This window comes from Panthera tigris, chromosome A3, assembly GCF_018350195.1.
Source record: "Panthera tigris isolate Pti1 chromosome A3, P.tigris_Pti1_mat1.1, whole genome shotgun sequence".
Lineage (NCBI taxonomy): Eukaryota > Metazoa > Chordata > Mammalia > Carnivora > Felidae > Panthera > Panthera tigris.
The window spans coordinates 24,090,395-24,112,330 of record NC_056662.1 but is presented as its reverse complement, the minus strand read 5'-3'; the positions used below and the strand labels follow the sequence as shown (position 1 = coordinate 24,112,330).

Sequence of the window (21,936 nt, the reverse complement as noted above, 5' to 3'; positions counted from 1 at the left end):
TGGCATATTCTATCAGTCAGAAGGCTCATAATGTGTTTGGAGTCTTTTGAGTAGAATGTCCCATTCTGATGGGACAAGATGAGTTGGAGAAGATACAAGGCATAGTAGAAGTTTGGATTTTCTTCTACAGTCAATGGAAGGCACCCTAGGTTTTTATTTTTTATTATTTTTAAAGTTTATTTATTTTGAAAGCAAGAGCAAGTGTGCGGGGAGGGGTAGAGAGAGGGAGAGAGGGAGAGAGGGAGAATCCCAAACAGGCTCCATACTCAGTGCGGAACTCAAACTCACAGAACTGTGAGATCATGACCTGAGCCGAAATCTAAAGTCAGATGCCTGACAGGCTGAGCCACCCAGGTGCCCCGCCACTTAAGGATTTTAAACAGGAGGTGATGTAATCAGTCTATGTCCTTAATAGATTATTCTGGATGATGTATGGATTAGAAGAGGGTAAGAGTGAAGTGGGAGACCAGTTTGGGGGCATTGTGGTCATCTAGGCAAGAGATGAAGGTTGCCTGAACCAGAGTGGAGGCAGCAGAGATACAGATATTGAGACTTACTCTTGTGTCTCAGTATCTTCTCTTCTCCAGGATAAATAGCTCAGTCCAGATTGTCCTCTCATAGTAGGTGTGATTCCTTTTCTCATCTGGTTATTTCTCCTCTGGAAGGCCTAACCCATCAGGTTAGATCCTGCACTCTGTTTCTGTGAGGAGCCTAGTTTTTGCCACCTATTTTTTCCTCCAGCTCTTTCCTCCTATCCTGTGCCTTACTTTTCTGCTAGTCTAGGGAACTAAAATCTCCAATCCAATGACTGTCATATAGAGGGGAGCCCCAGTCTTCCCTGTCATTAATCAGTTATCAGGTTTTCTATGATTAATCCATGAACCTTAAGTACCTATTGTACCAACTGAATTTGGAGGAGACTTAGAGGAAAAAGACATGATCCCTGCCCTCTAAGAGCCCAAGGTGTAATGGGAACTATGAAGCCCCAATAAATGGGGCTTTGGTAATGCAAGGTGGTACCAATAGACACAAGGAAAGTGAGATCTACTCTGCCACAACCCACCATGTGACCTCGAACACATTAAATGGCTTCTTTGGATCTCTTTGGAGTTAGGAGACTAAACTGAATGTTCTTTTAAAAACTCAACATCTGGGTCACCTGAGTGGCTCAGTTGGTTAAGTGTCTGGCTCTTGATTTCGATTCAGGTCAGGATCTCACGGTTTGTGAGATTGAGCCCAGAGTTGGGCTCTGCACTGACAGCACAGAGCCTACTTGGGACTCTCTCTCTCTCCCTCTCTCTTTGCTCCTCCCCCGCTCATGCACTAGCTCTTTCTGTCTCTCAAAATAAGTAAATAAACACTAAAAGAAAAAAACAACTAAACTCTTAACACCCTAGAGAGCTTGGGAGCTAGTAGTAAGCCAGTATTCTGCAGTCAAATGCTCTACTCCTGAGCTATACCCCCGTAAGCCAGTATTCTGTTCACCTCCTCCTCCTAAAGAGCCAGGGGCCCCAATCTGGTGTATATGTCAGAGAAAGAAGACACTGAAAGGAGTAAGGTGCCTAATCAATAATGCGTAACTTGAGCCTAGAGTCTGAGAGAGGAATGTACACTGTGTGTGTGTGTGTGTGTGTGTGTGTGTGTGTGTGTGTGTAAGTAACTAGAAGTGGGCTCAGGTAAGCAGTTCTTGTATAGGTTTGTGCTTATCTGTTCCTGTGCACTTTCTTAACTTTTTTTTTTTAAGTTTATTTATTTATTTTGAGAGAGAGAGAGAGAGAGTGTGTGTGTGTGCATGGGTGAATGCACAGGCAGGGGAGGGTCAGAGAAAGAGGAAGAGAGAGAATCCCAAGCAGTCTCCATACTGACAGCACAAAGCCTGACATGGGGCTCAAACCCACAAACTGTGAGGTCATGACTTGAGCCCAAATCAAGAATCGATGCTCAACTGACTGAGCCACCCAGGTGCCTCTGTTCCTGTGCACTTTCTATGTACCAGGCTCTATTCTAGGTTCTAGGGATATAGTAATAAACAAGATGACAAATTCTGTTACCATTGAGTTTATATTCTAATAAAAGACACAGATAATATACAAGTAAATAAAATACATGAGATAATTTCAAATAATGGAAAGTTATATGAAGAAAATAAAACAATGATGTGATAGAATTTTGGGAAGGACAAGCTTTGTACATAAGTGTGGTTCATGTACTTGCAGATGGGCCCATGTTTGAGTCCTGGGTCTCTGTGTTTCTCCTTGTTTGTGCCTCTGTGTACAAATGTGCATCTCTTGTGGCTACAACATTTTGTATTATAAGTATATATGATTTTATGCATGTGAGTGTACACAAACAAGCTGGTATATGGTACATATGTGGGGACATGTGTGCATGAGTGTGTGGAATGTGTTGGCATTTAGCCATAACTGGAGATGTTCTGAAGTTTCTGTGGTACTCATCAGTAGGCCAGTTAAGAAAATGGCTTTTTGCCTCTGGCATTCAGGGCTGTTTGCCAGCTTCTCTCTCTGTGTTCCTTCCCATTTTAGAGTGCTCTCTGTGCTTGGCTCCTCTCAGCCCTAGGAGGGCTAAGCCAAGGAAAGGATAGTAACTGACTCATCAAGCCAGGAGCGGGAAAGAGGCTGATAATCTGTGTAACCTCCAAGGCTTGGTTTCCCTGCTAGTCCCTGTCCTTCACACGATGAGGCAAAAAGGTCATGCCTTGAAATGAGAAAACCTGAGGATCTATTCTTGACTCTGCCAGTTATTATTGTTTGACCTTGGCCTAGCTATTACATCTCTGGGTTTTAGTTACCTCCCTCTTAGGTACTCCGTGTTGTAAGGAAAGGGAAGTGGCACAATGGCCTGCAGTATTTAGGGAGGGCTATTTCAGTCTTCTTAACCATTGCCTACAAGGCCCTATGTGATCTGACTGCTGCCTAACTCTCATTCTTACCTTTCTTCTTGTTCGCTATGCTCCAGCCATACTGGCTTCATTACTATTCTCTGACTAGGTCGAGCTTTTTACTGCCTCAGTGCCTTTCCAAATTTCAATGTTCTCTCTGCCCAGGATACTTTTCTTAAGAATTCATATAATTGACTACTTCTCATTACTCAGATCCCAGGGGGAGGCCTTCTCTGACCATCTTAAAGTAGTTGTCCTCTAATGTTTATCAATATTTAAAATGCACATATCCTTTGAATCCACAGTTTCACTTCTAGTAATTCATCCTACTGTTATATTTATTTGCAAGTGAGTAAAATGAGATTTGAATAAAGATATTTATTTATTTTATTTTTTATTAAAAAAAGTTTTTTTAATGTTTTTATTTATTTTTGAAGGAGAGAGAGAGAGACAGAGCATGAGCAGGGGAGGAGCAGAGAGAGAGGGAGACACAGAATCCGAAGCAGGCTCCAGGCTCTGAGCTGTCAGCACAGAGCCTGACACAGGGCTTGAACTCACGAATTGTGAGATCATGACCTGAGCTGAAGTCGGATGCTTAACTGACTGAGCCACCCAGGCTCCCCATGAATAAAGATATTTATTGAAGCATTTATTTGTTAAACTATGGCACATACAAACTGGAACTTTATGCAGATGACAAAGAAAATAAAATAGCATTGTAAGTCTTGATGGAGAATATCAAGGTATATTGTTAAATTTTTAACAAAGAAAGATAATTGATCTCTATACTTAAGATTTGTGTCATTTATTGGATGTATATTATAGTCAATAAAAAACATTATATAGAGGGTGCCCAGGTGGCTCAGTTGGTTGAGCATCCAACTCTTGATTTCAGCTCAGGTCATGATCTGACGGTTTGTGGGTTTGAGCCCCATGTCAGGCTCTTTGCTGACAGCAGTGAGCCTGCTTGAGATTCTCTCTCTCTTCCTCTCTCTCTTCCCCTACCCCCCCTTAAAATAAATACATAAACATTAAGAAAAAAAAAACCCACGATACAGGGGCACCTGGCTGGCTCAGTCAGTTAAGCGTCCAACTTTAGCTCAGGTCCTGAGTTCAGGCCCCATGTCGAGCTCTGTGCTGATAGCTGAGAGCTTGGAGCCTGCTTTGGATTCTGTGTCTCCCTCTCTGTCCCTCCCCTACTCATGCCCTGTCTCTCTCTCTCTCTTAAAGATAAATAAACATTAAAAAAAATTTAAAAATCACGATACAGAACAGTATGTATTGTATGCCATCATTTATGTAGAAAAAACAAGAATATGTAAACATAAATGCATGTATATGTGTTTCCATAACAGCCTGTCCCATGGTTAAAACAGCTCTTTCCCACCTCTTCCCACCTAAGGTGCTTTGTTGGGGACTGTGAGGTGCTTACCTCTTTTCTGAACAGCATTAAAATTCAATTTTTTAATTCAGTTTTTAAATTTCCATCTTCAGTGATATCCCAAGGACCTTATGAAAGATGCTAACAGTGTAATCTTCTAAAGTGATTATCTTGGTCATTCCACATTAGTTCAGTTGCCCTATGCCCTCCAACCTATTAGGAATGGTCCTATCTACATATTGACTATTTCTGGAAAGTTACACAACATAGTACTAACAGTGGTTGCCAGTTGGCAGTGATTGAGGAGTAGGGGTGGATGGACACTTTTCATTTCGTATCTTTTTATGTGGTACCATTAGTATGTATGTATTATTCAAAAAATCATAAAATCGAAAACAAAAACACCAGAGGAATATTCTTATTGTTAAATCTTCACGTATAATTATGAAAGTTCATTAAGATATCTTTTTAAAAATGTATTTCTCATCAGTCACTTATTATATCATTCTTTTTTTTAATATTTATTTTTGAGAGAGTGTGCATGTGCACGTGTGTGAGCAGGGGAGGGGCAGAGAGAGAGGGAGACAGATTTAGAAGCAGACTCCAGGCTCTGAGCTGTCAGCACAGAGCCTGATGTGGGACTTGAACCCATGAATGTCAAGATCATGACCTGAACCGAAGTCAGACTCTTAACCCACTGAGCTACCCAGGCACCCCATTATATCATTCTTTATATCCCTCATAATGCTTATTATCTGAAATGATCTTGGCTGTATTTGTTACTTGTATACTTTTGCACTGTCATTGGAATATAAGCTCCATGTTGTCAGGGATCTCGTTAATCTTGTTCATCAGTGCCTTATTTCTATACATGTATATAGCATATAGTATTTGTTGAATAAGCAAATGAACAAATGAAGGAATAACTGAAGGAAACCAGGCTGAGAGGAGTAGGAGGCAAGGCTGAGGAGGTAGACAGAAATCAGCTGATAGAAGGTGGTGATTCTGAAACTTTAAATATGTATCAGAATCACCAAGTGAACCTTTATACCAGCTTGTAATAAAGTGGCAGATTCTTGGACCCTGAGATTCTGATTTAGTATATCTGTGGTAGAGCTCAGGAATCTGTATTTTAATAAGTTCCCTTGGGTGCAGGTGATCTGGAGATCCCACTGTGAATAACACCAATGCAGTCTTGACACAGTGCTCAGGAGGAATCACATCTATGATACCATTTCTGCTTAATACATCCCTAGGATGGAAGAGAAGTGATCATCATCCCATTTTACCAACCTAAGTGAGGCTTGCAAATGGAAGTACATTATCCAATGATACACATCTTGTGTATAAAGTATATTTTAATTTTTTTTTAGGTTTATTTATTTTGGGAGAGAGAGAGCAAGCGAGAGCCAGCAAGTGCACAAGCAGGGGAAGGGCAGAGAGAGAGAAGGAGAGGAAGAGAATCCCAAGCAGGCTCTGTGCTGTCAGCACGGAGCCTGATGCAGGGCTTGAACTCATGAACTGAGAGATCCTGACCTAAGCCGAGACCAAGAGTCAGACGTTTAACTGACTGAGCCACCCAGGTGCCCCTAAAATGCTAAAGTATCTGACCAGTCAGAATAAGGTGTGATGGCAGATAGCTCACCCTCACAGGACATTCACAAGGAGCCTTGGTGTTACCAAATGGATATATGACTGCTCCTGTTTTTTGTTTGAATATATATAATTTCCCTAATGACTAATTCTTTCTGATGTATCTCAGGGAGGGCAATGAACCAGAGGAGACCACCCAGATCACATATCGTGAGCTTCTGATCCAAGTGTGTCGATTCAGCAATGTTCTCCAAAAACAGGGTGAGTGCAGGGGTATGAGACGGGGACTGGAGGGGACTGCCTAGGGATATCTGAGGACTTAGGGGAAGTAGACAAGGAATGGAAGGAATGTGGTACTAGGAGAACAGAAAAGGTCAGCTGTGCAGTGAGCAGTAGCTGAATGAGAAGGAGCAAGTAGCAACAGGAAGGGTACATGGTGCATGATCTGTGTCTTTTATTTGCAGGTATTCGGAAGGGCGACCGGGTGGCCATCTACATGCCCATGATACCAGAGCTCGTGGTGGCCATGCTGGCGTGTGCCCGCCTTGGGGCTCTGCACTCCATTGTGGTAGGAATTTGGGCTGGAAAAAAGGACCTAGTGGGGGATGGGGCTCTGGGGAAGTAGGGTGGGCCTGGATGATGAAGGAGCTTAAGAACCAAACTAAGGAGTTTAGAATGTTTGTTCCATATCAGTTATCTAGTTTCTTCTAGGACCGTGGCTTAGAAACCGTGAAGGTTTTAAAAGTGTCTCTTTTCCTTGTTTACTCAGCTTCTAGGTCCTCCTCTCCCTTAGTCTTCCTTCTTTTCCCTAGTTTGCAGGCTTCTCTGCAGAGTCTCTATGTGAACGGATCCTGGATTCCAGTTGCAGCCTTCTTATCACTACAGGTGACTAATTCTCTCACCCCTTTTCAAGAACCTCCACACCTGAAGTTTTGGTCTCTAATTAGCTAGTTGGTATTTGTGACTGCTCAGCATAGAGGGTAGGCACTGCCTACCCTTACCTACCTCCAGATTCCACCTCACATGACCCTCTCAGCTCAAATCAATTGGAAGAGCCAGAATCAAGAGGCCTACCTCAGGAAGGGCTCCATGAACATTGTGCTCACTAGGGATAAGGGGCTAGGAGTGTGGTGCCTTTCTAAGTCCTGGAATGTCTATTGCTCCCCAAAGATGCCTTCTACAGGGGGGAAAAGCTTGTGAACCTGAAGGAACTGGCTGACGAGGCCCTGGAGAAGTGTCGGGAGAAGTAAGTGTGTTTGGTTGGCTACTGCTCTTGGTCAACTGGGCCTTTCGCCAGTACCAGACTCCCTTTGTCCCTTCTATCCTAGATGGACATGGGTGGGTCCTGCCAAATTCTCTTTTGAGCAAGGCAGCCTACTACTTCAGGTTTTTCCTTCTAGGGGCTTCCCTGTGAGATGCTGCATTGTGGTCAAGCACCTGGGGCGGGCAGAGCTGGGCACAAGTGACTCTCCCAGCCAGTCTCCCCCCATTAAGAGGCCATGCCCGGATGTGCAGGTGAGTCTGGTACTTCTCTGCTCTCATCTAGGCTCAAATTGGCTCCCTCTTCCTGTCCAGGAAGTTCTTAATGTCCTTCTTTGCTTCCTCATCATAATGCTGAGAGGATCTGGGAACAGTCCTAGGAATGCCTCCAGAGGCCTCCTCCTCTGGGGGATTTTGACCTTGAATGTCAGTAGGGAGTCTCTCGTACTGTGGGAACTCAGCAGGAGAGATTATAAGGGAGACTCTATGCTGGTTGGGGTATCCTGGTGGGTATAAGGGACCTTCAGGGCTTGGGTTTAGGTTAAAAATGGGCTTAGTCAACCATAATTTAAAAAAAAAAAGAAAGAAAGAAATGGGCTATTTGGGTAACCGTATACTGGACTATGTCTTGGAATGGGCTACCTATGTGGTGCCACGATGGAAGGACCAGAATTTGGCCCTCAAGATATGGCCCTTGTTAGCTTTGGATCCAGCACTTTTAGTGGAAATGATGGAAAAGCCCAAAGGTCTAAGGGCATGAAGGATGAAAGCTCCAGGGTCCAGAAGGACAAAGCATTCCTGAGATTCTGTGACTTGAGGGGCCTTGCATGGTCATAGGGCTATAGTCCACTCTGGGGAGATTGGAGACCCCATTCAGCATTAGGGATTATGAGTGTATAGATGCTGGGAATAAGATCAGGAAAATATAGGTTGGGGAGCCTAAAGGAAAGGAGGCAGTAAAGGTTCGGAACACATTGACCCTTCCCTCCCACTTCCCTATACACAGACCCTGCTCACCACCCTTTCCATGGGCTCTTAACAGGGTAAGCTGAAAGAGAAACCCAAGCGCATCTGGCCCCAGGTATCCACCTCTGCACTGCCTTGGGTACTGCTTCTCTGCGTGTTTGTCTGTGTTTCCATCTGCTCTTTGCCTGTTTTCCCCATGGAGGTGGCTGCCAGTCCTAACCCCTTTCTGTCTGCCCCCCGGGGTCCTTTGCCATCTAAGTCACTCTGAAGAGTCATGAAACAAAATGCCTATTGCTACCTCTCTGAACTGGCATAGAGCATGAATCTCAGAAAGGTAGCAACAGGCATCCCATTTCACTCCTGTTGCTTAGGACCTTTGTGGGAGAGATAACCAAGTAACTTGTCAGAAAGTTTTTACTATATACTTAGCTGGGGCAGAGCCCTGGGAGATAGGAGGAGAGCAAGTAGAGGAGGCACAGAACTTGACCTTAGGAATTCACCATCAATTTGGGGATGAAAACCTCAGTTTTATATAGGACAACAAGGAAGAAAATTCCTAAATACCTTTATATAGTACTTTAGGATTTATAAACTGCACATAAACTCTCTGATATAATTAAGTGCTAGATTGAATAAAAATTACATTGTAGGTGATTCTGAGAAGGGAGATTCCTAAATGGGAGCTCAAAGCAGATTAGAATAGAGGGAAGACTAGACTTAGAGTCCAGAGACCGATTTAAAAAAAATTTTTTTTTAATGTTTTTGTTTATTTTTGAAGGAGAGAGAGAGACAGAGCATGAGCGGGGAAGGAGCAGAGAGAGAAGGAAACACAGAATTTGAAGCAGGCTCCAGTCTCTAAGCTGTCAGCAGAGCCCAATGCGGGGCTCGAACCCACAAACTGTGAGATCATGACCTGAGCTGAAGCCGGACGCTCAACCAACTGAGCCACCCAGGCGCCCCTAGAGACCAATTTTTAAAAAATAAAGTTTATTTATTTATTTTGAGAGAGAGTAAGAAAGTGCAAGTGGGGGAGGCATAGAGAGAGAGGAAGAGGGAAGGAGAGAATTCCAAGCATACTCCACACTGACAGTGTAGAGCCTGATGTGCGGCTTAAACCCATGAACCATCAGGTCATGACCTGAGCCGAATTCCAATGCTTAACCGACTGAGCCACACAGGCGGCCCCAGAGACTGGTTTTTAGCTGTATGACCTTGAATAAGTTGTTTCTCCTCTCTGGGTTTCAGTTCCCTTATCAATAATGGAGAGATGATAATACATGCTTGAAAGGAAACCACTTCCTCTATTAAAACAAAACATAAAATTCATTATTCCTCTGAATTTTACCTTCCTTATAGGGTCTCTTACTCTAAGTCTTCTATTATTAACCCCTTTGGCTAAGGGTAAATATAATCTTTTTTTCTCTGTTCTCATAGCATGGTGGAGACAGATCTGATTCCCAGGGTATATTACTTTCCTTTTAAAAGTCAGGCAGAGACCTAAGACATTTCTCTTGAAAGAGGGTAACAAACTCAGTGGTTAGAGTATAGACTCTGGAGCCACACTACTTGGGTTCAAATCCTAGTGGTGTCACTTGCTACTGTGGAAACTTGGACAAAGTACTTAAGCTCTCTTGCCTCGGTTTCTCCATCTGTTGAATAATGATAATAATTGTTCCTACCTGATAGGGTTTTGTCAGTATATATAATGTTTTTGACACATAGTAACTATAAATGTTAGTTTTTATTGCTTTTTTAAAAATGTTTATTTATTTTTGAGAGAGAGAGCGTATCAACAGAGGAGGGGCAGAGAGAGAGGGAGACACAGAATCTGAAGCAGCCTCCAGGTTCTGAGCTGTCCACACAGAGCCTGATGTGGGGCTTGAACCCACAGACTGTGAGATCATAAACCTGAGCCAAAATCGGCCACTTAACCAGCTGGGCCACCCAGGCACCCCGTAGCTTTTATTGCTTTTAACATAGCAGACAGCCTGGCATTTCTAAAAGGGAAACCAGAAAAGAAATAAGCTCCTATAATTCTTAATACCAGAGACCTTTAGGCCACAGGCTCTGAACTTTTGGTTCTTGGAAGTGAAAATAGTCAGTTACCCAAAACCAAAGACCATAAGAGTAGGCTTACGAAGTCCAGGTTTATTGGTCTGATAATGGCAGTCAAAGCTGCAGAAATCTCGGGAGAGCTCTATACCCCATCATCCTTAAGCATTTTTCAAGGGAGCACCTGGCACAATTTGGAGGTACTCTTCTCAATCACGTCACCTATGAGTGTCCTCACGTTCCTCTCTCATACCTGGCAGTTGCCTTCCCAGGCTATCCTGGTCCAAGGACAAAGGCCAACTCCATTCTTACTTCAGAAAATTGAGATCTTTTCCTGGTTCAAAGCTCTGGGCTCTCATAGGCACACACCCAATTCACAACCAACGAGTTTGCACCACTAATTGAGCTCATCCTGCTTCCTGGTGCTGTTTATCGGTTCCACACCTGGAATACCGGCCCTTTTCACCCACATACCCACAAAGGAAACCGTTTTACAAGATTACAAGAATCTCCTCATTGCCACAGTGTAACTCTGCTTTGCACTTACATGTACCTAGTGCCTTTTCTATGACAATTCAAACCAGTACTGTAGACAAGTACCATTTGCCCAAAGCAATACTGACACTCTTCTACTTAAATACATTAATGCCCTCATCTCAAGTAGATCATTTGGCAGAAACAAAGTGCCCATGTGATAATATATGTGTAGGCCCTGTGGCTATTCCATTAAAAAATAAGGTGTGTTTTAGTGTTTTCTAGCTTGTGGGCAGTGTCTTTCTCTTCTTTTTCTTCTTCTTTTTTCTTCTTTTTCTTCTCCTTCTCCTTCTTCTTCTTTTTTTTTTAATTTTTTTTTCAACGTTTTTTATTTATTTTTGGGACAGAGAGAGACAGAGCATGAACGGGGGAGGGGCAGAGAGAGAGGGAGACACAGAATCGGAAACAGGCTCCAGGCTCCGAGCCATCAGCCCAGAGCCCGACGCGGGGCTCGAACTCACGGACCGCGAGATCGTGACCTGGCTGAAGTCGGACGCTTAACCGACTATGCCACCCAGGTGCCCCTCTTCTTCTTTTTAATGGTGCCTTATTCAGCCTGGGCTTGTCATTCTTATGATGTTTATGTGCCAGAAACTTCAAATTCTCTAAAGTAAGGGGCAGATTGTACAGAAAGAGATGAGTGGCTAGAGAATCATTTTATAACTTATCAAGGTATGTGTTTAACACTTGGGGGTTTTTAAACCAAATATGTACACAGTAAATTAGCATATAGCCATACATTGGGAATAGGGAGTAGGGTGTTTCTCTTACATGATCATGTCTACCTGCGAGCCAGGGCCATTGAACATACAAGAAGCTAATTAATATGAAAGGACTTTGTGATAGCTAAAGCAAACCCAAAACAGTTCCCATTATCACACCCTTAAATTTATGTCCTAGAGGAGTTCAGTGGAACTGAACTAACTTCTATCCTTCCTGACATTCATCAGTCTTTCCCACTCCAAAGGACAATTCAAGGTTTGATGTTTACCAGATAATGCCTTTTTCTTTTGATGTTCCCCAAATCCTGTGAGACCGTTAGGGAAAGAAGAATTATCCTCATTTTATTTATTAAAAAAAAATTTTTTTAAATGTTTATTTATTTTTGAGAGAGAGTCGGCAAGGGGCAGAGAGAGAAGAGGACACAGAATCCGAAACAGGCTCCAGGCTCTGAGCTGTCATGTCAGCACAGAGCCCAATGCAGTGCTTGAAACCACAAACCATGAGATCATGACCTGAGCTGAAGTCAGATGCTTAACCGACTAAGCCACCCGGGTGCCCAGAACTGTCCTCATTTTAAAATGAACCGACTTTAGGTAAAGTGACTTGCCCAAGGTCATATGTAGTTAGGAAGTGGCAGAACTAGGATTGAGATCCAGTGTAATATTTGGACAAGTTCAGGGAATCTCAACTTCCCTTAGCACAGGGTAGACTCAGAAAGGTGGCTGTTTAGAGAGCTGATATAACTAGGAAAGTAAAATAGTTTCAAGGAGAGGCTAGAAAAATTTCAGGATAACAGATTCAGAAGTAGTTATCAAAGACACTCCAGTAGAGGGGGACACCCCTCTCGTGGGAGAAGTCCATGTTGGTCCTTTTCCACCAACGTAAAGCAGGTTTTGTGCTGAATGGAACCTCAAACAAATATGTCTGTGGGAAACCCATTGGTACCAGTGGTGTAAAGGCAGGGGTGGAGCTAGGGTACAAACCTGCAGATATGGATAAGGTCTAGACATTCAGGAAAAGGCGCTTGGACCAAAAGCTGTTGACTTTTTTCAATACTAACAGGGCCAGGTGCCCGCTTCACCTGCAGGCTCTGACTAATTTTGCATTTCTGAATTGGGTGGTGTCTGCATCCCTGCTGATAAGCCACTAGTCCCATAAGTACATATGTTTGTATGTAGGCCTGTGTGTGTATATTCATTCATCCAAAAAAAAATGTAGAGTATGTATTGAGTGCCAGGGATTTTGCTCATTGTTAAAGAAAGAAAGAAAGAAAGAAAGAGAAAAAAAGAAAGAAAGAAAGAGATGAAAGAAAGAAAGAAAGAAAGAAGTCGAACATGCCATTGCACTCATAGAGTTCACTATTTGGTTGGGAAGACAGTAATCAAGCAAATAACTAAATAAAATAACTGGAAATATGTACTGTATAGGAAGGAAACATGGTGTTGTGATCAAGAAAAATAACAAGGGTGAGGATGGGGTTGGGAATCTACCAGATACTGTTTAGGGAAAACCCTTCCATGAAGGTGACATTTAAGCTACGAACTGAAGGATGAGAAGGGACCAACCAAGGTGCCCTCCTCAACCTGATGCCACATAAGAGGAGCTCTGGAGTAGGGTGTTAGGAGTACCCAAGAAGCCTGCTGTTCTGCTCCTGTTCTCTGTTGCATTCCACCCTCACAGTTTCCTCCCTCCCAGCACCCCCACCTGGGGTTACTATCCCAATCCCAGGTGCCAGGTAGGTGGGTCTCTACTCCTGTCTTGAGCTGTTACAGTTCTTCTCTGCCCATTCCTGTCTTCCTACCCCTGCAGATCTCCTGGAACCAAGGGATTGACTTGTGGTGGCATGAACTCATGCAAGAGGCAGAGGATGAGTGTGAGCCTGAGTGGTGTGATGCTGAGGACCCACTCTTCATCCTGTACACCAGTGGCTCCACAGGCAAACCCAAGGCAAGTATGTGCGTGTGTGCATGGGTGCATGTGTGTGTGTGTGTGTGTGTGTGTGTGTGTGTGTGTGTGTGTACTGTGTAGTGGTGAGAAATGAGTTTCTGAGGAAGAATGATGATACAGATTTTACTCTCTAATCCTGAGTTTGGGAACTGTCATATTACCTTTTCTAAATCAAATTAAGACATAAATCCTCGGGGAGACTGGGTGCTGCAGTCAGTTGAGCATCTAAATTAAAAAAAAAAAAAATTTAATGCTTTATTTACTTTTGAGAGAGAGACAGAGTGTGAGCAGGGAAGGGGCCATGAGAGAGGGAGACACAGACTCTGAAGATGGCTCCAGGTTCTGAGCTGCCCACACAAAGTCCGATGTAGGGATTGAATCATGAACCGCGAGAACACGACCTGAGCCAAGTCTGGCGCTTAACCAACTGAGCCACCCAGGTGCCTGAAGCATCCAACTCTTGATTTTGCCTCAGGTCATGATCCTGGGGTCGTGGGATTGAGCCCTATATCAGACTCTGTGCTGAACATGAGACTATTTAAGATTCTCTCTCTCTTTCTCTCCCTCTGCCCCTCTCCCCTACTTGCATTCTCTCTATTTAAAAAAAAAAAAAGAATTTGAAAAAGACATAAATCCTCAATCATTAAATGTTGACGCCCAGGGGGAGATAGTTTAGGTGGGGGCTTTCATGAGTGCCCAGAAAAGGAGAAAAGGATCAGTTCATGTATCTGACTGTTCCTTGTCTATGCCCTGTGGTTTGATTGAAGGAGAGCTGTGCTGTGAACTCAAAGCCAATGGAGATTGGCCACAGGGATTCTTACTGGACTCCTAGACTATGTCTCTTAGAGTTCAGTTCCTTCCACAAGTCACACTGTTAACATCTAGTCCTTCCCAGGGCACAGTGTGTGAGCCAGAAACAAAACTGATTTTTCCATCAACTTAAAAGATTTATCATCCTACCTTCCACTCACCTCATCCCTATATTCTTCTCTCTATATGCTTGAATATCTCTTAGTGGGGCTTTAGAAGCACAATTTTGGCCTCTTTTTCCTAGGGATGGGGTACTGGTAGAGTAAGCAAAGAAGATTATCTTCTTTGCCCACTCTTACTCTGTCAATGTGTAATTGACTGTGTGTGCATAAATATAAAACAGAGACACTGTTAGATGTGAGTGTTCTAGAAGTGCCCATGTGTGTGAAAGTGGTGGCTCAGAAATACCATTTTAGGGTGTGGATATGAATGACAGACTGACTATGCATGTGTATGGGTGTGAGATGGGAACATGGAGAAAAAGGGATAGAAGAGAGATGGGTGCTATGAAAGGGGTGCTGGCAGGGCTAGAATCCCTGAGGAGGATCTTCCTCTAGCTCTGTCCAGCCTATGTATGTTTGGTGGTCTGTGGGGGTGAGCCCAAGGCCCCAACCTGAGGCCCTATTCTTCCTCCAGGGTGTAGTACACACTGTTGGGGGCTACATGCTCTATGTGGCCACAACCTTCAAGTATGTGTTTGACTTCCACGCAGAGGATGTGTTCTGGTGCACAGCAGACATCGGCTGGATCACTGGCCATTCCTACGTCACCTATGGGCCATTGGCCAATGGCGCCACCAGTGTTTTGGTGAGAAGGGAGCTGGGACTCAAGGATACTTGGCTTACTTAGGAGTTGGACAAGATGATCATAGATGACAATCTCCCAAGGCCACTTGGTTTATGGACAGGGGTACTTACACAATGACCTGTTTCCTGGAGAAAGGGGAGTTCTGAGGGGGTTATATATACTGACTGGGAAGTTCTCTTGGTTTATCTGGTAAGGGAGTGAAGACATGGGTTTGTTAGAAAGGGCAAAATACTGAGCCTTAGGGTATGGTAGGGGAACTGAGGGACTGTTGGGAAGGACTAGGAATGACCAGCCTTCACTGGGGTTAGTTTGAGGGGATTCCCACATACCCGGATGTGAGCCGCCTGTGGAGCATCGTGGATAAGTACAAGGTGACCAAGTTCTATACAGCACCCACAGCCATCCGCCTGCTCATGAAGTTTGGAGATGAGCCTGTCACCAGGTGAGACCCCCCTTCCTGGCTGCTGCCCCATGAGTGTTCCTCAGAGCTAGGTGCTGACCTTTGTGTAGTCTTTTCCATTCCATTGTTCCAACTCCTTGGCCTAGAATAGGGGAGGGGGCAGAAGAGCCTAGGCATGTTTTCCTGGTTCCCAATGGTACTCAGAGCCTTCCTCTTTCTCCACTCCCCTGCCCAAGGCATAGCCGGGCATCGTTACAGGTGCTAGGCACAGTGGGTGAACCCATTAACCCTGAGGCCTGGCTGTGGTACCACCGGGTGGTCGGTGCCCAGCGCTGTTCCATCGTGGACACCTTCTGGCAGACAGAGACAGTGAGTAAAGGACTTAGAAGGCTGGGGCTCAGGGACAGTGTGGGAAAACTGACTCAAATTCCTGATGTCTGACTTCCACAGGGTGGCCATATGCTGACCCCCCTCCCTGGTGCCACACCAATGAAGCCTGGTTCTGCTGTGAGTGTGGCTCCCTTGCCTAGTCCTAGGCTAAGCAGGAGTAGAATCTCGGGACATTTGGCCTAGGCAGAGGGTGGGGAACTAGATTGATATGTGTGAGGTATCTGGGGCTCTGGGGATCCTTGGGAGAGGTAGAGAATTGAGTCAGAGTTGCCACATTCCTGTTCTTGAGTCCTGTCTCCTGCTTGCTTCTAGACCTTCCCGTTCTTTGGTGTTGCTCCTGCAATCTTGAATGAGTCTGGGGAAGAGTTGGAAGGTGAAGCTGAAGGTTACCTGGTAAGGCCCTAACCCTTGGATGTCTTTTAGGAGTTGAGGGGAAAGAGTACTGCAACGAATGTTGTACTTTGCTTCAGAGTTTAGAACCTAATCTCTGTTGGTGGGTGCTTGTGGGTAAAGCTCCATGATTGAGAGTTTATCCTCTGCAGAGAGACCCTGGAGGAAATCCTTCTGGATACTTTGCCTGCCTCTCTGCCTTTTGGCCCACTTTGGCTCTTGAGGCCTCTCCTCAAAGATTCCTGATGATGCCTTTTTGGGTCCATAAAACTTAGGCCCAACTCTTCCTTTGACAAATATTCTAGTGTGAAAGGAGTCTTTAAAACATAGTGGAAAATCATATAGGCTCCAGAGTCAACCTGCTTGGGTTCAAATCCTGGCTCTGCCCCTTCTGGGACCTCAGATAGGTGGCCTAGTACCTCTGAACCTAAATTTCCTCATCTGTAATACAGGGTTATATAGTACCTTTGTCTCCTAAAGTTGCTGGATTGGTTAGATAACCCATGTGAAGGATTTAACACAGAATCTAAGTTAGTGTTTAACAAATGTTAGATGTTGTGATTTTTGTATTAGTACTTGTAGGAAGATAATCTACCCCGCCCCCCTTCCATCCTACTTTACTAAGAGCAAGTTAGTTACAAGGGCAGGACATAAATCCAGACCTTTTGACTCTTAGCCTGGAAATTTCATGTATCTCATCAGTCTACTGCCACAGGATATTATTATCGGGGCAATAATTATTTATTCATTTTTATGTGACTATCTTCACTTATATCAAACTGGACCTGATTTCCTGAGGAGACTCAAATTTACTAAATGCTTATCACTAATAGAACATTGTACTAGACAGGGGTGCCTGGATGGCTCAGTCAGTTAAGTCCAACTTCAGCTCAGGTCATGATCTCACAGTTGGTGAGTTCAAGCCCCGCATTGGGCTCTGTGCTGGCAGCTCGGAGCCTGGAGCCTGCTTTGGAATTTGACTCCCTCTTTGTCTGCCCCTCTCCTGCTCACACTATGTCTCTCAAAAAATAAAAATGTTAAAAAAAATTTTTTTTAATAAAAAAAACATTGTACTAGACAGCTTCCAAATATCATTAATTCAATCCTCCCAACAACTTTGGGAGGTTGAGATTATTTTCTCTGTTTTACAGAAGAGGATCCTGAAGCTCAGAGAGGTAAAGTTACTAACCTGAGGTCACACAGTTAGTAAATGGTAGATCTGGGATTCTAAACCTGGATTGTCTATCTCTGAAGCCTGTACTTTGTTCTACTTCTCAGAAAGGGCATTCAAGCCATTTCTTCTCAGGTTTGGCAAGACTGTGATTGTCTTCCAGTGAGGCAGTGTAGCAGATGTGACCACTGTGCCTTTCTCACTCCCTAGGTGTTCAAGCAGCCCTGGCCAGGAATCATGCGCACAGTCTATGGGAACCATGAACGCTTTGAGGCCACCTACTTTAAGAAGTTCCCTGGGTACTATGTGACAGGAGATGGTGAGCCTTAGCTATCCCTTTCCCACACCTCCCACCAAGACATGTATCTTCCCCTTCCTTTTTCAGGAAGAGTTGGTTAGGGGTGTAGAGTAACAGAGAGAGGAATGTATTCTATGTGTCAGTGCCTAATATCCAGGCAGAACTATACAGAAGACTAAGAGCAGGTATGAGTGTTGTATGGAAAGTCTCAGCATGGAACCATCTGATTTGATATATGAGGAAAGAGGTTCTTGTTTCCATTGTTCCTGTGCTAAAAGAGATGGGGCATGCAGCAGTATGTATTACTATGTCATGTGCATCCTCATGTCTAGAGCCTGTGTTTGGCCATGACTCTATCCACCAATCCATTCATCCATAACGATTTATTACCTACTATGTCTAGGCACTGATCTAAGCATAGGGGATATTACCATGAATAAGGTAGACAAGGCTTCTGTTCACACGGGGCTTATATTCTAGCAAAGGGAGATAGACAATAAATACAGCAAACAAGTAAATAAGCTTATCTTAGTGACAAGTGCTATGAAGAAAAATAAACAGTGTTACAGGATAAAGGATGTCTGCAGGAATGGCCACCATACATGGGCTGGTGAGAGAAGGCTTCGTGGAAGTGATATTTGACCAGAGACCTGTAGAGTGAGAAGGCAGCCAGGAATGGGAAAATTTTGGAGTAAGAGTGAGTGTTCTGTGCAGAGACATAAGCTTGAAATGTCTGAGGAGCAGACCAAAACCTGTGTGGCTGAAGTATAGTGAGCAAAGAGAAGGGAAGAATATTACATGAAGTTGGAGAGGTAGATAATGTAGGACCTTGTGGGTCATGGTGAAGACTTTGGATTTTATCCAAAATCCAAATGTGTACAATGGGGGAGACCTTTATGGGTTGTTAAGCAGACAAGTGACAAGAACTGGTTTATTGTTTAGAAAATAACTGATTTATGGAGAACAGACTTTAGGTGAGTATATTAGTTATCTGTTGCCATGGAACAAATTACCTCCAAACTTGGTGGCTTAAAATGACAGATATCTCACAATTTCTGAGGATCAGGAATTTGTTAGTGGCTTTGTCAGAAATTCTCATTGAGAGTCTCTCATGGGTTGCAGTGAAGCTGTTGGTTGGGGCTGCAGTCATTTGAAGGTTTAATTGAGCCTGGAGGACCTGTTGCCAAGCTCACTCATGTGGCTGTTGGCAGCAGCCCTCAGTTCCTCACCTCTCCACAGGGATACTCATGACATGGCAGCTGACTTCCCCCAGAGCATATAATCTGAGAAAATGCCACTAACATAGAAGCCACGGCGTCTTCTATAATCTAATGTCAGAAACGACATCCCATTACTTCTGCCAAATTCTGTTGATCATGCAGACTAACCCAAGTACAATGAGGAAGAGGACTACACAGAAGTATGAATATCATCAGAAAGTGGAAATCAGTGTGGCTATCTTGGAGGCTGGCTACCATGGTATAGAAGCAGGAAGATTGTTAGGAGACTACTGCAGTGGGTGTAGCAGTTTGATAATATGGATCGTGTACCCTACTGTGAGGTATTTATCATGTTTTGTATTTCTTCTCTTTCCAGGCTGCCGACGGGACCAGGATGGCTATTATTGGATCACTGGAAGGATTGATGACATGCTGAATGTATCTGGTGAGGGCCAGGGACTGTTTTCCCTTCTCATTAGCACTACTTCCCCAGCAAGTCCCAGCCAAAGCCTTCCAGAGAACCAGGATGTCCTTGGCCAAACCATACTTACAGTGCAGCATTCAGTTTTGGGTAGAGGTTTTGGAGGAAGAGTTATAAACACTGGAATGTGCTTAGAGGAGGGGAACCAGGATGGTGGGACAACCAAAGCAGATCATGTGAGGAATGAATGAAGGGGCTTCCCCATTTGACCAGACCAGGACAGCCCTCTAGGCACAGATGGAACAGGGGCTGGGGTAGAGCATGGGATCTCTCTCATGGCACTTTCTTTCCCTTGACAAGGACACCTGCTGAGCACAGCAGAGGTGGAGTCAGCACTTGTGGAACATGAGGCTATTGCAGAGGCAGCTGTGGTCGGCCATCCTCATCCTGTGAAGGGCGAATGCCTCTACTGCTTTGTCACCCTGTGTGATGGCTACACCTTCAGCCCCACCCTCATCGAGGAACTCAAGAAGCAGAGTGAGAAGCCTCCCTAAGCAGGGACTGTAGGGACTGTCCTGATGGCCAAGTTACCACAGCAAGTTGTTGGGAAGAGGCTAGAGCAAGCTGCCCCCCAAACTATAAACCAGATCCTAGGGGGCCTTCGGGGCTGATTGCCACCTTCCCGTTCAGTCTCCTCTAGTCTCTCCACTAGGAAAATAATGGCTGACATTTATAGAATTCTCTTTGCCACCACTGGGCTAAGTGCTTTAAATGCATTAATCCATTTTATACCTATAATCACCACTGTGAAATAGATCCTATTGTTACCTCATCCTAAAGATGAAGAAATTGGAGCTCAGAGAAGTTAAATCACTTGCCCAAGGCCACACTGCTAATAAAGTGGGATTTAAACTCTAGAAGGTGGATTCTTAGAGTTGGAGTTCCATGAAGGAAGATTGATACGAAATGAGATAGTAGAAGTGTGTTGAAAAGAGAGAAAGACCAGGTGCCTGGGTGGCTTAGCCGGTTAAGTGTGTGACTCTTGATCTCAGCTTAGGTCTTGATCTCAAGGTTGTGACTTCAGGCCCCATGTTGGTTGGGCCCTGCACTGGGCTCCACACTGGGCATGGAGCCTACTTAAAAAAAAAGAGAGAGAAAGGCAGTGACTCTAAGAATGATTCTGTGGGCAGAGCCTTGAAGAGAAAATAGGTGGGGAACAAAGCCATGGTTTTGGGAGCCTGGCTAATGATACTGAAGAAATGCTTAATGATTTGTTGGTTACAGTTAGAGAAAAAATCGGCCCCATTGCCACACCGGATTATATCCAGAATGCACCTGGCTTGCCTAAAACCCGCTCAGGTATGTTCAAAGGCCTCAAGTGATTGGGTTTGGGATTGGCCAAGGCCTAGTGGTGGCAGAATGTGTGTGGATGGAAGCCATTTTGGCAGGGCTGGAGTGGGTCAGTGCTATCACCACATAACCAGAAGGCTGTGGTCCCCTAGGGAAAATTATGAGGCGGGTGCTTCGGAAGATTGCTCAGAATGACCACGACCTGGGGGACACGTCTACTGTGGCTGACCCAACTGTCATCTGCCAGCTCTTCAACCACCGCTGCCTGACCATCCAGTAAACAAGACCCTGCCCTTCACCCAGGCTTGCCCCTGCTTGGCTTTGCAAAGTTTTCCCATCCTCCCTGCCCCCATCCAGGACTACTGAGGGCCAGTGCAGACCCATACCACTGTCTGGGACTGAGGACCAGCTTTGCCCCTGTGTGGAGGCAACTTCCTGTGGTTGCCAGATAGATAGGACATGGCCCAGGTTAGCATCAGCTTGCTGCTGAGCCCCTAGACTTTAAGAGCCCTTGGAGCCCAGAACAGGACCTGAAGGTCATGTCCCTTACTCAAGTTAAGGATGTAGAGGGCAAGTGAGGGCCTAGACTGAAGCAGGTAAGCAGCTCTGTAATCCTGTCAGCTCTCTCAGGAAGCACCACTACTTATCTTGGGTATGCATTTTCCCTTAGAAATGCCTGTTTGTGAGTCCCAGAACAATTGATTATTATTTTTTTAAATACTTTTCTGGTTCTGTTCTGGATCTGAATTCCCTTTTGTGCCAGATGGCAGTGCTTTTCTGCCCATTTGCTTCAGGGGCTATGCAGGCAGGCTCAGTTTCCAGAGGGTTTTCAGATTATCTGCTGCTTTGCTGGAGTAAATGTGTTTTGTTCTTAGGGCCAGAAGAGCTTATCTTCCTTGTCCTCTGTTCCCATCCTTCCATGAACAGTCCTTCCCATAAGAGACACTCTCAGATGAAATTCTTCTTGCTCCAGTCATGCTCAGGCCCTATGGTTATAGGAATAAAGTCTGTGACCTTAAGAAGGCAGTGACTTGTTTTCTTAGGTGTCTTACAGACTGTGTACTTGCTAGCTGTTCTGATTTGTGTGGGGGATGGGAAAGGGAGTGGTTTTCCCCAGGCATACCCCAATATCCTATTTCCAGAACTTTTGGTTTGGGCAGATCTAGGCAGGGCTTCATTTATAGGCCCTTTGGCAAGCTCCTGAATTAAGCAGGAAAGCAACTAAAGCCAGTTCACACCTGTGATGTCCCATCATGGCTGCATTATTTCCTGAGCTCCTGCCAAGGGACCCTCTTCTCCGTATGATCCTACGGGAGCATTACTG

At 44.6% G+C, this 21,936-nt stretch overlaps 1 protein-coding gene across 3 annotated transcripts in view; it reads left to right on the top strand.

Moving 5' to 3' along the window:
- ACSS2 (acyl-CoA synthetase short chain family member 2) overlaps positions 1 to 21,634 on the top strand; it is a 50,457-nt gene extending 28,823 nt beyond the window's left edge. For 2 of the 3 annotated variants that reach the window (XM_007073611.3, XM_042980541.1), the window contains exons 3-19: positions 6,043 to 6,134; positions 6,338 to 6,441; positions 6,686 to 6,758; positions 7,044 to 7,119; positions 7,274 to 7,388; positions 8,176 to 8,214; positions 13,218 to 13,355; positions 14,802 to 14,972; positions 15,281 to 15,414; positions 15,609 to 15,741; positions 15,823 to 15,879; positions 16,075 to 16,155; positions 17,534 to 17,642; positions 19,218 to 19,286; positions 19,623 to 19,799; positions 20,547 to 20,621; positions 20,765 to 21,634. In XM_007073611.3, the coding sequence (XP_007073673.2) occupies positions 6,043 to 6,134; positions 6,338 to 6,441; positions 6,686 to 6,758; positions 7,044 to 7,119; positions 7,274 to 7,388; positions 8,176 to 8,214; positions 13,218 to 13,355; positions 14,802 to 14,972; positions 15,281 to 15,414; positions 15,609 to 15,741; positions 15,823 to 15,879; positions 16,075 to 16,155; positions 17,534 to 17,642; positions 19,218 to 19,286; positions 19,623 to 19,799; positions 20,547 to 20,621; positions 20,765 to 20,892 (1,771 nt within the window). In that variant the 3' untranslated portion in view covers positions 20,893 to 21,634. The remainder of the gene's footprint in view (positions 1 to 6,042; positions 6,135 to 6,337; positions 6,442 to 6,685; positions 6,759 to 7,043; positions 7,120 to 7,273; positions 7,389 to 8,175; positions 8,215 to 13,217; positions 13,356 to 14,801; positions 14,973 to 15,280; positions 15,415 to 15,608; positions 15,742 to 15,822; positions 15,880 to 16,074; positions 16,156 to 17,533; positions 17,643 to 19,217; positions 19,287 to 19,622; positions 19,800 to 20,546; positions 20,622 to 20,764) is intronic. The other variant, XM_007073612.3, reaches the window with a different exon arrangement.
- Positions 21,635 to 21,936: the final 302 nt, after the last annotated feature.